This window comes from Geospiza fortis, unplaced genomic scaffold (assembly GCF_000277835.1).
Source record: "Geospiza fortis unplaced genomic scaffold, GeoFor_1.0 scaffold145, whole genome shotgun sequence".
In the NCBI taxonomy this organism is placed as follows: Eukaryota; Metazoa; Chordata; class Aves; order Passeriformes; family Thraupidae; genus Geospiza; species Geospiza fortis.
The window spans coordinates 3,744,882-3,757,163 of NW_005054362.1; the positions used below are offsets into that span (position 1 = coordinate 3,744,882).

The window sequence follows — 12,282 nt, forward strand, 5'->3', positions numbered from 1 at the left end:
GAGCTCCGCTTCCTCGCTGGCACCTGGGAGCAGAGAGTGGCTGAAGTCCCTGCTGTGCCAGGTTGGTGACAGCCAGCAGGGCACTGGTGTCCCCAGGCTCCGGTGTGGCCGGCGATGACCGACGCGGTGCTGGGCGGCTCCTCTGACCGGTGGATGTGCCCCAGTGACAGGACCATGTCCCTCCGAGCCAGGTGACAGCAGGGCACGGGGACACTCCCAGCGAGGGTGGGGACACCGGTTTGTCCCATGGGGACACCAGGAGTTGGTTCAGTGCTGCTGCACGGGGACGTTTTGCTGGGTTTGCTCCTCGACGCCCTGAGCGAGGCGGTGGGGACAGAGCTGGGGTGTGCAGGGACATGGAGCTGTCCCTCTGTCCTGGCACCCTGCAAGGTGATGCCACATCCACTCTGGAGCAGGATGGGGGCTGGGTTTGGTGCCTGGAGGTTTGGGGTTGCTCTTTGGGGGCATTGGGGCTCCATGGGGAGGGACCAGGGCACTGTCACCCTGAGGTGTCACTGGCTGGGCTTTCCTCATCCCTGCTCTCACCTAATCCTTATTCCCTCTCCTTCCCTGTGCTTCCCAGCAGCGAGAAGGAGCAGTAAGTATCTTTTACTTGTCACTTATTCCTCTTTTCCTGCTACTTTGATGGTCAGGAAAAACCTGGGTTTGGATGTAAAAAAAAAAAAAATTAAATTCGGGAAGTGTCGCACTTTTAAGGATTTTAATGAACTTAAGGCTCAAGGCCATGTGGGTCTGTTAATCCAGAGGGGAAAAGAGCCAGGAAAGGTCTGTGGATGAGCAGGAGGGTGAGGAATGTTTGCCTTTTGCACCCCTGAGTGGCAGACGTTACCCTGTCACCAGGTTAGCACTGCCTGACACCCAGGCTGGGAGAGAGGATCTTTGGGAATGATGTTAGAGGGACAAACACTCCCATGTTTGGAGAAATGTTCCCAAAAAAAAGCCACCCACTCCTGCACGGAGCCGGTCCCGCGGCTGCCAGGCAGACCTGGTGCTCCAGGATGCCAAAGGAAACGTGGAAATAACGGGAATGGCTCTGAAAAGGAGTTTTACCTCTGTATGAAACCAATATTCCCCCGTGAAACCCCCTAAAAATGGAGATCAGAGCTCCCAGCCGTGAGCTCATTGCAGGCTGGATGGGGAGGTGGGCTGGGTCTGGAGGATGGAGAGGTTGGCTGATTTGGGGATTTGGAGGATGGGGAGGTGGGCTGGGTTGGGAGTTTGGAGGATGGGGAAGTGAGCTGATTTTAGGGTTTAGAGGATGGGGAAGTGAGCTGAGCTTGGGGTTTGGAGGATGGGGATGTGGAGTGAATTTGGGGTTTGGAGCATGGGGAGGTGGGCTGGGTTTGGGATTTGGAGGATGGGGAAGTGAGCTGGTTTTAGGGTCTGGAGGATGGGGAGCTGGGCTGGGTTTGGAGGATGGGGAGCTGGGCTGGGTTTGGGTTCTGGAGGATGGGGATGTGGGCTGATTTTGGGGTTTGGAGGATGGGGAGCTGGGCTGGGTTTGGGTTCTGGAGGATGGGGAGCTGGGCTGGGTTTGGGTTCTGGAGGATGGGGATGTGGGCTGATTTTGGGGTTTGGAGGATGGGGAGCTGGGCTGGGCTGGGTTTTGGTGCCTGGGCGCAGCCACGGGTGGGGTCTCTCCGTGGCTGGATCCCTGTCCCCGCTGTCCCCGCAGGCTCCCGGCGGGATGGGCGGCGCAGCCCGAGCGGCAGCGCAAGACTGCGGCGCCTCTCCTGCAAGGAGCCTGCGGGGGATTTTGGGCCCTGGCCAGGAGGAGCCGGGCAGGGAAGGAGCAGCTCCGGGTGCCCCAGGGGGCTGGAACCTTCTGCTCCCATCCTGGAGATCACTGAGATTTTTTTATCAGTGCAAAGGGATCATTGATAGCAGCTGGCAGGGAGGCAGCAGTGATGGGGGCACTCAGCTGGCCAGACTGCTTTAGGGAGCTGCTCCTGGAAATCCTGATTTCCTGGGATTTTTCTCGTCAGGGATTTTTCTCTTCTGGGTCCTGGCGTCCCCAGAGCTGCTGGTAGCTCATTTTTCACCAGGGCCATTCCCAGTGCCCGTGCAGAGGGTGGGAAGTGCCCCTGTTTCCTTTCCTGCCAGGTGAAACGAGCTAAGGCCAAGGTATCCATCCCCATCCATGCCCTTGCTCTGCTGGGAATGGTTTTCCAGAGGGGATCTCCATGATCCCATTGTGATCTCCTTATTCCTGTTTTCCTGACGGAAGAGCAGTTTCTTCTCACTGACTTTAAGCACCCACTGCTCCTTTTTTTTTTCCTAGCAGGGAAAATACTCAGCCCCAGGCAGGAGCCACACTCCTCTCTGCTTTGGGAAGCGCCAAATTCCCTCTCACAGCTCAGGGACAGCTTGCTGCCCCTTAAATATTGGGATGCTCTGGCTGTGGAGAAGCGCTGGATTTATTTCCTCATTTTCAGAAATGTTAGGGTTTGAACATCCTGGGAAGGTTTTGCCTCTCCAGGGGCAGTTCTGCCTGCCTGGGCTCGGCTCCTGCCCCATGGATGTGCTGCTCCCTCGGGCTGGAGATGCCTCCGGGGCTTGGCATCGCTTTCCACCTCGTTTTCCCCTCGAGGCTTTTTTGGCAGACGCCAGGTGAGAGCGGCTCTCTCTCTCTCTCTGAGTGGCCGTGATTCACACCCAACAAGAACTCACAAACAGCTCTCCCTGGCGTTTCCCTTTTTGCAGCCCGCTAAGAACTCCTTCCCAACGTCGAAGCTCCTTGGATGAGCCGCAAATCATCTCGGGGAGAGATTTATTTCGTGCAGCTGTTCTCCGACTCTTCCCTTTGCCGAGCTGGCGGAGGTTTGCTCATCCTCATTCATGAAAAGCCGGGCGGAGGGGCTGGAGCCGGGAATTCTGGCGGATGCGCAGCTGATTCCCCTCCTGCGAGGAGGAGGAGGAGGAGGAGGAGGCGTAGCGGGAGCCCTGCCAGCCCCTTTGTGTTTGTTGGCTTGCACAACAAGAGCTGTAGGATGTTCAGCCCCGGGAATGTGGGACAGCGGCTGGATCAGCCTCGCAGGGAATCAGGAATCATCCCTTATCCAGGATAGCTGCTCCTGTTACAGAATAATCCGGGTTTGCCAGGCTGGCCTCTGGCACGGAGGCAGCGGTGCTGGCTGGCCCTCGGCTGGCCAGGCTTCTCATGGGAAGCCTGATTTTCTGGGATTTTCTGGGATTTTTCTATTCCTGTAGAGGGAAAAATAAATCCATTAAAACTCACCCAGAGAAGCTGAGGCTGCCCCATTCCTGGAAGTGTCCAAGGCTATGTTGGAGCAACCTGGGATAGTGGAAGGTGTCCCTGCCCGTGGCAGAGGGTCCTTTCCAACCCAAACCATTCCATTATTCCATTAAAACACTGCTTTGGGTTAATATAAGGCATAGCTCGCACGGAGTGAGATTCCAAAGGGGGAATATGTGGAGAATGCTTGGAGTTGCCTCAATAAGTGGAGGTGTTTGAGGGATTCATTTGAGCTTTACACCCAATCCATGAGGAATCCTGATTCCCACAACCAGAACTGTGGATGAACCTCCTCATGCCTCAAATCCTTCCCAAATTTTTTGCCCTCCATCTCCTGCATCCTCCACCCCACCAGGCCCTTGTCTTGGGAACAAACCGACGCCTCTTGTTGAGCTGCTGCTTGTGGAATTGGACGTGGTGTCAAACCCAGCTCAGATTAATCCTGTGAGGGAGTATTTTTAGCTCTGAGGGTGGCTGGATCCTGTGGGATACGTGAGCTGGGTGCTGATGAGGCCTGGAGGACAGGGACACTTGGTGTGGGGGGGAGTTTTTTGTGTCTCGTGGCGCAGAGAAGGACGAGAGGAGCTGGAATCGTCTTGAACATGACACAGCAGGAGCACGTCAGGCTGGAGCTGCTGGGTGATCAGGATCACCCTTTGGGATCAGGGGCACAGGGCTGGAAGTTTTTAGGGAGAAGGGATCATCCACGTGGGCAGGGATGGATCTGTTCTTGCCCCGCGTCGCTCTGCGCTCGGGGGTCTCTGTGGTGGCTCTGGTGACACTCTGGTGACAGTGGTGCAATTCCAGCTGCAATCCATGAGGATCCTGTTTTCCAGCTGCCACAGGAGCACCTGCAGGCGCTAATTGACTCCGTTCTGCATCTCTAATTGGGGGCCATCAATAACCCAGCCAGGCTGCTCTGCTGCCTAATGAGCTCCAGCAGCTCCTGGCATTGAGGGGAAGATCTGAAACCATCCCAAGGTGGAAATTGTCAGCTGGCTCCTGGCTCTGGCCAGGGCCCTGTGGTCCCCTCTCAAAGTGCAGTGGCCTGGCTGTGTCCACCTGGGTGCCACCTTTGCTCCAAGAGGAGCAGCTCTGCAGCAGGATTGGATTTTAATTTAATTCGGCTGCTCACGGCTGGGATGACACAGGGGTAATGCAGGAGCAGATGGAAGTCCCTGGGGATTAAACCATTAACCTCAGTGGCAAAGAAGCTGTCTGGGGACCACAGCCTGGGATCTTCATCCCTGTGTGCAGACAGCACAGAGATAAAATTCAGGCTCAAGGCAGGGCAGGGAGGTTACTGCAGACAGCTGGGAGCATCTCCTGGGATGGCAGTTTCTGCAGGAGATGAGGTTCGGTTGTGACCAGGGGACAGCTTGTGCTGCTTGAGATTTTGTGGGGCTTTGGTTGAGCTTTCCCTTCCAGAAAAACCTCTCCTCTCTTATTTCCAAGATTCCCAAAATTCCCAGCCTGCTGTAGCACATCCAGCAAGCACCTGGATGAGCATGGGATGGGATACTTGGAAAAACCCCAGTGGTGCTTTACCTTTAGCTCCCTGCCCACTTGGAGGGGAGGAAAATTGCTTCTCATTTCCCATCCCAATTTTAATTATGCTTCCCTCAATCTGGAGCTTGGCTGCTTTTCTTGCCCCTTTTCCGCCAGGAAAATGAGCTTTAATTTAATATTCATCCCTTTAAGGCACACAATTTCCCCATGGAGACGAGGCTGGGCTTCATTCTGGAGGCTCTTGGTGACCTCCTTCGTATTTCTCTGGAATTCTTTCGCCATGGATGTGGCGGCTGAGCCCATCCCTGCTGCCTCCTGCACGGCACTGAGGAGCACGTGGACCATGGTGGCCTGGATCAGGTCCTCCCTCGTGGATCAGGTCCTTTTTGCTGCATTAAAAGTCCTCCCTGCCACAATTTAAAGCCCATTAAGGACGCCTTGGCCATTCATTTCTGCGGTGCTGATGAATATTTAAACGCAGCGAACTCCTGCTCTGTTGTTAAGCCTCATCTCCTGGGATCATCAGCGCTTCATTCTGGTCACTCTGTCCCCTTTCCCATCCCTCTTCTCCTGCTGCAGCGCTGAGAGTTCCACGGGATCATCATTTAGGTTGGAAGAGACTTCTAGAATCATGGAACCCAGCCCTGAACCCAGCTCTGGCAAACCCACCGTGGGTTCTGTCCCCCCCAGGACTGAGCCCAGCCTAAGGCAATCCCTCATCCCTGCGGGATCCTTTTCCTGCCATAGATCATGGGAGATGTTTGGATGTGCCCCTGGGCCCTTCCCTGCCTGCTCCAGGGCTCCGGGATATGGGGCAGGAGCACCCAGGGATGTCCCTCAGCGCCCACCTTCCCCATTCCAAACCACATTCCTGGGACTGGGCTGATTTCCATCACCAGGGCCCTGTTTCATTGCAGATAAAGCTTCTCCTGTCTCTCTCCCATCAGTGCCCAATCCCTGTAATCCCTGTTTCCCTGGCAGGTGAAGGATCTCTCCCCATCCCTGGGCTGGGCTGAGCCAGCTCCCTGCCACTGGCTCCAGTTACTCCACTCCCAGATTTTTCCCCCTATTTTAACAATTGGAAGGATATTTCCTGCTTTTTGAAGGGCACATAGAGAAGGAAGATGCTGCTGGAGCCGTGGAAGGCAGAGGGATGAGCTGGAGGCTGGTTGTGTGCAATAAAAGTGAGGAGGAAACGATCTCCCGTGGAGAGAAAAGCTTTTGGGAAGGCAGAAATCTCATTCCTGGTGAGGGCAGGGCTTCCCTTGGTTGTTAATGGGAGAACGGGGTGGATTTGGATCTCTGGACATGCTGGATGGAGCTGGAAGCAAACCTGGGCTTTTTTTCTCCCAGTTTTTGCCTTTATCAGGAGCTTCTCAGCCCAGGGGTCTGGGCACAACCCCCCCTTTCTTCCTGCCAGGTTCACACCAGCACTTTAAATTGAACTTTTTCTACAGTTCTCTCCCAGCAGCGTTTGAGTCATGGGGAAAAGCAAAAAAAAAAAAAAATTTAAAAAAAGCCCAATTTCTCCCTCTTGAATGGATGTTTTAATTAGGGAAATGTACTTGGCTTGCAAGTGGTGCCACAGGTGTGTCCTGGCTGCTGAGCTCTTCCAGTGGTTCAAAAATCCCACTTAAGGAGCAGCTCGTGGTAAATGAGAGCCTGGGAGAGATTTTTGCAGCTAAATAATGAATCTCTTGAAATGCAAAGGCTTTTTCCTCTTTTTTGCTTTTTTTTTTCCCTCCCTCCCTTTGATTGTGCCATTTGTTCCAGTTTCTATAATAAGTTTGTTTGGGCTTGCAGATTTCCAACTGGAAGCTGCTTTGCTTGGAGCTCCTGCAGCTCAGCAGGAGGAACTGCAGGGGATTTGGGGTTTTTTGTGAATAAAAGAGAGGTTTTTTTCCCCAAAATGTTCCCCCTTGGTGAGGTGGGGGATGATAAAAGCTGGATGTTGTGAGGATCATGCACTCCATGGGATGTGGGCTGGGGTTAATTGCTTTAAATAACACTTGGGGAACAGCCAGGATCCGGTTTTTAATTGGAATTGCTGGCTGGGTGTTTGTGGGGTGATGCAGCTCTGCTGGAGTCTCTGGGATTCCTGTGTTTGCCACGGGCTCTGGAGCTTGGGAAGGCACCAGGGGTGGATGGTGGCACCAGGGCTGGGTTCTTCTCTGGGGAGGAACCACCTATGGATGTGAAGGGCAGGGATGGACCACGGCACCTCTCAAGTAAACCCCAGAATGGTTTGGGTTGGGAGGATCTCAAATCTCCTCTCATTCTGTGGGCAGGGACGCCTTCCACCAGCCCAGGCTGCTCCAAACCCCATCCCACACTGGAGCAGGGAGTTAGGCTGGCAGGGAGCTTCTCCCTGGAGTGGAAAAGCACAAACTTCCCCCTGGCTGTGGTTCTGAGGGTGCTGTTTGTCAGCGCAGGGATGAGAACCACGATTGCTGCATTTCCAACCTCCATCCTCCTGGCGCTGGCGGGAACTCGTGAACTCTCCCATCTGCCGTCTGGTGACACCAGAGCTGTGAAAACAGAGCCTTGTCCCCGCTGCTGGCTCTGTCTGGCTCTGCTGCTGCCCACCCAGCCCAGCTTCCAGCTGGGAACAGGCTGCGGGTTCATCTGGAAGCGGCAGGAGCCCAGCAGGATCAGCCCCCATGTGGGGAGCAGTGGGAGACTCCTGGCTGGGTTTTGGCAGAGCTGAGGTGTTAACGTGGCTTTGCTTGGATAATTTGTGGAATTATGGATCCACATCCCTGAGTGTGGCTGGGCTTGGTGGCTTTGAGATGCCCCTGTTGGCTGCAGCGAGGATTTTTGGGCTGTGATGGGTTGCACGTCCTAAAATGCTTCGATTTGGGAAGAAATTCCTCCCTGGGAGGGTGGTGAGGCCCTGGCACAGGTTGTCCATCCCTGGAACAGCCTGGTCTGGTGGGAGATGTCAGATGTCCATGGCAGGGGTGGAACTGGATGATTTTAAGGTTCCTCCAAACCAAAACCATTCCATGCTCATACCATTTCACCTCCTCGTGCCGCTGTTCCTTAATTCGGCTTTTCCCCACGGAGCCCACGGAATTCTGGCTGCCCAACCCCAACCCCAGAGGCATTTTGTGTGCAGGGAACCTGTGGATGGTTTACGAGCATTTCAGAGGCCCTGGCAGCCGAGTCACCACAAATCTGAAGCTGTCACCCCTCGTGGGATGTCTGTCACCCCTTTTCCACACCCGCCAGTTTTCTTCCGCCGTGGCTCCGTTGGATTTGGGTCAGGCTGCCACGGGGGGCTGCTCCCTCCCTCCCGGTGGGCTCGGGTCTCCTCCTCCCTTTCTTCGTTCCTTCCTCACTGAATGACATAAATAATGCAGCTTTTTTTCCCCTTGCTGTGCTATTTTTAGGGCCAGGATTCTGGGTTAGCTGAGCGCACGACGCCGACGCCAGCTCCCGGCTGCTCCTTCCTGCTTCCCAAACTCCTTCTGCTAATGCTGCCTTTCCAAAACTTCCTCAACTGGTTTTGTTTTTCTGGGGTTTTTTTTGGGTTTTTTTTGGGTTTTTTTTGTTTTTTTTTTTTACCTTTGCAGGAACCAGGTGTGTTTTCACACCCTGATCTCCAGTGGGCTTTCATTTCACTTGCAAGAATTACCATCAAATATACGCAGCATTTTTCCTCAAATAATATGAAAATTTAAACTCAGTCCTCATTAAATTAATAAAAATTAATTAAAATTCAGTCCTCATTACAGCCCTTCCAGGATCTCCTCCTTCAGCTCTTCATGGGCAGCTGCTGGGCCTGGGTGGTAAGGTTTCCATTTAGGGACAAGTTACTCCATGCAAAGCTGCTGTCTTGGATGGATTTTCCACGTCCACAGAGCTGGGGCCGGTGTCACCTCTTTGGCAGCATCCCTGGAAGTCGATATTGTGCCATATAAACCCGTTGGAATCCTATTTCCCTCTGGGATGTGCTTTTGTCCCATAACTGGAAAGGGAGCGGCTCTGTGAGGAGCAACACCTGGAAAAGAACAGCCAAACCCAAGGCAGTGGCCAACCCTGTATTCTGCCCTTCTCCTGGCATTCCCTGTGCTCTTCCTGACATCCCTGTGCCCTCTCTGCAGGCGCCTGATGACCCGGCTGGAGGACATGCGCCGCAGCGTGCTGGGCGACGGCGTCAACCGCTGCATCCTCTGCGGGGAGCAGCTGGGGACAAGGGGCTCTGCCTGCGTCGTCTGCGAGGACTGCAAGAAGGTGAGACCCCCCCCCAAGAGATGCGACACCCTCCCTGACCCCCCAAACCCCCCCAGCCCGGGGGCACAGTGGATTTTGGGCGCTCGTTTCCATGGCTTGCTGGTGGTTGTGCAGGCAGAGCTCTCCTTGCTGGTGTTGGGGACACTTTGGTGGCACCGATGTCACTCAGCTCTTTGTTTTGCCTGCAGAATGTGTGCACCAAGTGTGGGGTGCAGACCACCAACAACCGGCCCCAGGCCATCTGGCTCTGCAAGATCTGCAGTGAGCAGCGGGAGGTGTGTGTCCCCTCTGTCCCCTCTGTCCCTGCTGTCCCCTCTGTCCCTGCTATCCCCACCCCACACCTCCAAGACAGGCCCGACTCAACCTCCCAGGGTCCTCCAGCACCACCCAGCCTCACCCGGCGGCTGTTTGAGAGTGGTTCTTACAGGATGGTTTTGTTTTCTACACAAAATGTCATTTTATTTCATGGAAACAGAGCTTTGGGGCTCCAAGGGGCTGTTGTGGGCAGAGATTTGCTGCTGCAGCACGAGTTAATTGATTAATTAATTAGCGGGATGGGCGGCAGGGTGGGGATATGGGGTCGCTGGATGAGGACCACGGTGGTGTGAAGCCCTGAGAGGCCTGACTCTGTTCCTGTAGGTGTGGAAACGCTCCGGTGCCTGGTTCTTCAAGGGTTTGCCCAAGCAGATGCTGCCACAGCCGATGCCCATCAGCAAGAAGGGACCCCAGACCCCGAGCGAGCCCCGCCCGGCCGAGCCGCCCGCCCCCGACCCCAAACTGCCCTCCCGGGCACCCACCCGAGGTAGGTGACAGCAGGGCTGCCCCCCAGCACTGCCAGCGAGGCTCTGAGCTCCTTCCCATGCTCAGCAAGGGAAAATTATGGGGAAAAAGCATCCAGAGCAGTGGTGTGGCTGCTGCCTGTGTCCTAAAGGGGGTAGCAATGGAGCTGGAGGTGTTTTATCCAGGTTTTATCCAGGCGGGGGTGGATGGGGTTGCAGGACATCCTCGAACAAAGCAGCCCCGGGTGGGGATCAGGGCGCAGCTGGGAGTTTGGGCAGTGCCTGGGTTGGGATGTGGTGATGGGGAAGTCTTGAGAAAATAGGGATAAAATAGGGAAATCTGGGAAAACAGTGGCAGGGCATCCCGGGATGGGGTTGGGGGTGCGTGGGCCGCAGCTTCACCCCCTCTCGCTCTGTTTGTGCCCCCAAGGCCAGGCGGATGCTGAGGACACCGAGGGTAAGCACCGGCCTTTGTCCCCTCCCTGTGCTGAGCCCTGTGCCTGCCTCCTTCTCTTCCCAAGGCATTTTCCCGCCCAGTTTCCCCTGGGATGCTGCAGTAGGATCTCTCCTTGCTGCTGCTGCCGCCCACCCTGCGGGGGTCTGGGTTATTCCAGGGTTATTCCAGGGCTTCCCCACCTCCCGCACACGCCGCTGCCGATCCAGAGCTGCCTCCGTGGGTGGTGGGTCCTGCTGGGAGGGGAAGGTGTTTTTTTGGTTGTTGGTTTTTTTTTTTTTTCTGGTTATTTAACCAGAAATCCTTGGAAAACCTCCCAGGGAAAGTTGAGGAGGCTTGTGGGGGCTTGTGGCTGTCGGTGGGGGCGGAGGCACACCGCTGTGCACGGTGCAGCAGTGGCTTGTTCTGGTTGTTCCTTGCACCCTCCGGCACTTCCAGTGGTGGAATCGTTCAGTTTGGAAGAGCCCTCAAAGCCCATGGAGCTCAACCATTCCTCCAGCACTGCCAAGGCCACCACTGCCCCATGTCCCCAAGGGCCACATCCACACTGCTGTTAAATCCCCCCACAGGGATGGGGACTCCTGGGCAGGGTTGGACAATCCTCCCAGTGAAGGAATTTTTCCCAATATCCAACCTAAACCTCCCCAGGCATAACTTTAGGCCGTTTCCTCTTGTCCTATTGCTTCTTGCCTGGGAGAAGAGCCCGACACCCATGTGGCTCCTGCCAGGGAGATGTGGAGAGCGAGAAGTTCTCTCTGGGAGTTCATTTTGAGTAACAGCCCCCATTTTCACACTTCCACATGGGATGCCAAGGGGACGAGGATCCCTGATCCCCCTCCAACACCGTCTGCTCCTCATTTGGGCAATCATTAAATTAGGAGCAGCGCAGTGGCTGCAAACCCTCCTCTTCCTTGGCTCCCTGGAAGAGGCAAAGAGGGGCTGAGGGGACACTTCCCACCTGGAATGGTCCCCTCCATCCCACCCTTCCTTTAGCCCAGGTTCTAATGCCCCCAACTGACGATCTCCCTCTTCCCATGCAGCGGCAGTTGGGGGAAGCACTTAATTAAGGCAGTTTAATCACTCCCCTAGCCCCAAGGGCAGCTTTTATTAATCCCGACGGCTCCTGGAGTCGGGAAGGCTTTGCCAGCTCTGCTCATCCCTCCCGGTGCTCAGCATGCTCCTGCCGTGCCCATGATCTTCCTACAGCTCCCTCGGAAAATTATTTCTTGCACGGCTCTCTCTGCACCACGGGGCTCCCGCTCCTGGATGCTCATTTCCCCACCTCTCCCGGCTCTTCAGCATTCCCGGTGTTTTTCCCTCTCTCCCTCCTCCTTTCCCCACCGCAATCTGTTGCGTTCCGCTTTGTCCTCGCGGCCGGTGACCCTGAGAGCCCAGCCAAGGAGAAACAGTCCATTTATGTCACGGCAAAGATTTATCCCTGGCGTCTCCAGCAGCAGCCAGGTGAGCGCCGAGCCCTTTTCCGTCACGTCCGCGGGGTCGCCATCCATCAGCCTGGAGCACCAGGCTGGGATTGATCCGCTGGGACTGCTGGGTGATGGAAGGGAGAGGCCGAGGCAGCTGCCACGGCTGTCTCCTTAATAAATGGGAGATGATCAGCTGAAGGAAAATATGATCCCCCCCCTCAAATCGCAGGAATGTGGAGCTGTGGTGCTATCAGGGCTGTAATGGGTGCTGAGGATCAGGTGATGGATACCTCAGGCCTTGTTTTGCCATGTCCTTGGGTGCTATCAGGGTTTTGAGGATGGTGATGGATACCTCAGGCCTTGTTTTCCCGTGTCCTTGGGGATTTCCTGTGTGCAGGTTTGATGGTGCAGAGCCCTCCTGCTGCAGTGCCCGGAGGTGCTGCTGCAGTGGCCGTACCCATCGTGCCCCCGCTGCTGGCACCCAGGCCAGGGATGGCAGCTCGCTTTTCCAGCCTCACAGCTCCTTTCTCCCTCTCCCTGCAGGCACCGAGGGCACAGCGGCCGCCCGGGGGAGCCGCAAAGCGGCCGAGGGCCGGCCGGGGC

General features: G+C 55.6%; 1 protein-coding gene across 1 annotated transcript in view; it reads left to right on the forward strand.

Annotated features, from left to right (window-relative positions):
• Window positions 1–31: 31 nt before the first annotated feature.
• The window catches only part of RPH3A (rabphilin 3A), a 23,298-nt gene continuing 11,047 nt past the window's right edge, over window positions 32–12,282 (forward strand). The window contains exons 1-7 of the mRNA XM_031059447.1: window positions 32–191; window positions 584–598; window positions 1,697–1,756; window positions 8,893–9,022; window positions 9,211–9,297; window positions 9,662–9,824; window positions 12,223–12,280. Coding sequence (XP_030915307.1) covers window positions 115–191; window positions 584–598; window positions 1,697–1,756; window positions 8,893–9,022; window positions 9,211–9,297; window positions 9,662–9,824; window positions 12,223–12,280 — 590 coding nt within the window. The 5' untranslated portion in view covers window positions 32–114. The remainder of the gene's footprint in view (window positions 192–583; window positions 599–1,696; window positions 1,757–8,892; window positions 9,023–9,210; window positions 9,298–9,661; window positions 9,825–12,222; window positions 12,281–12,282) is intronic.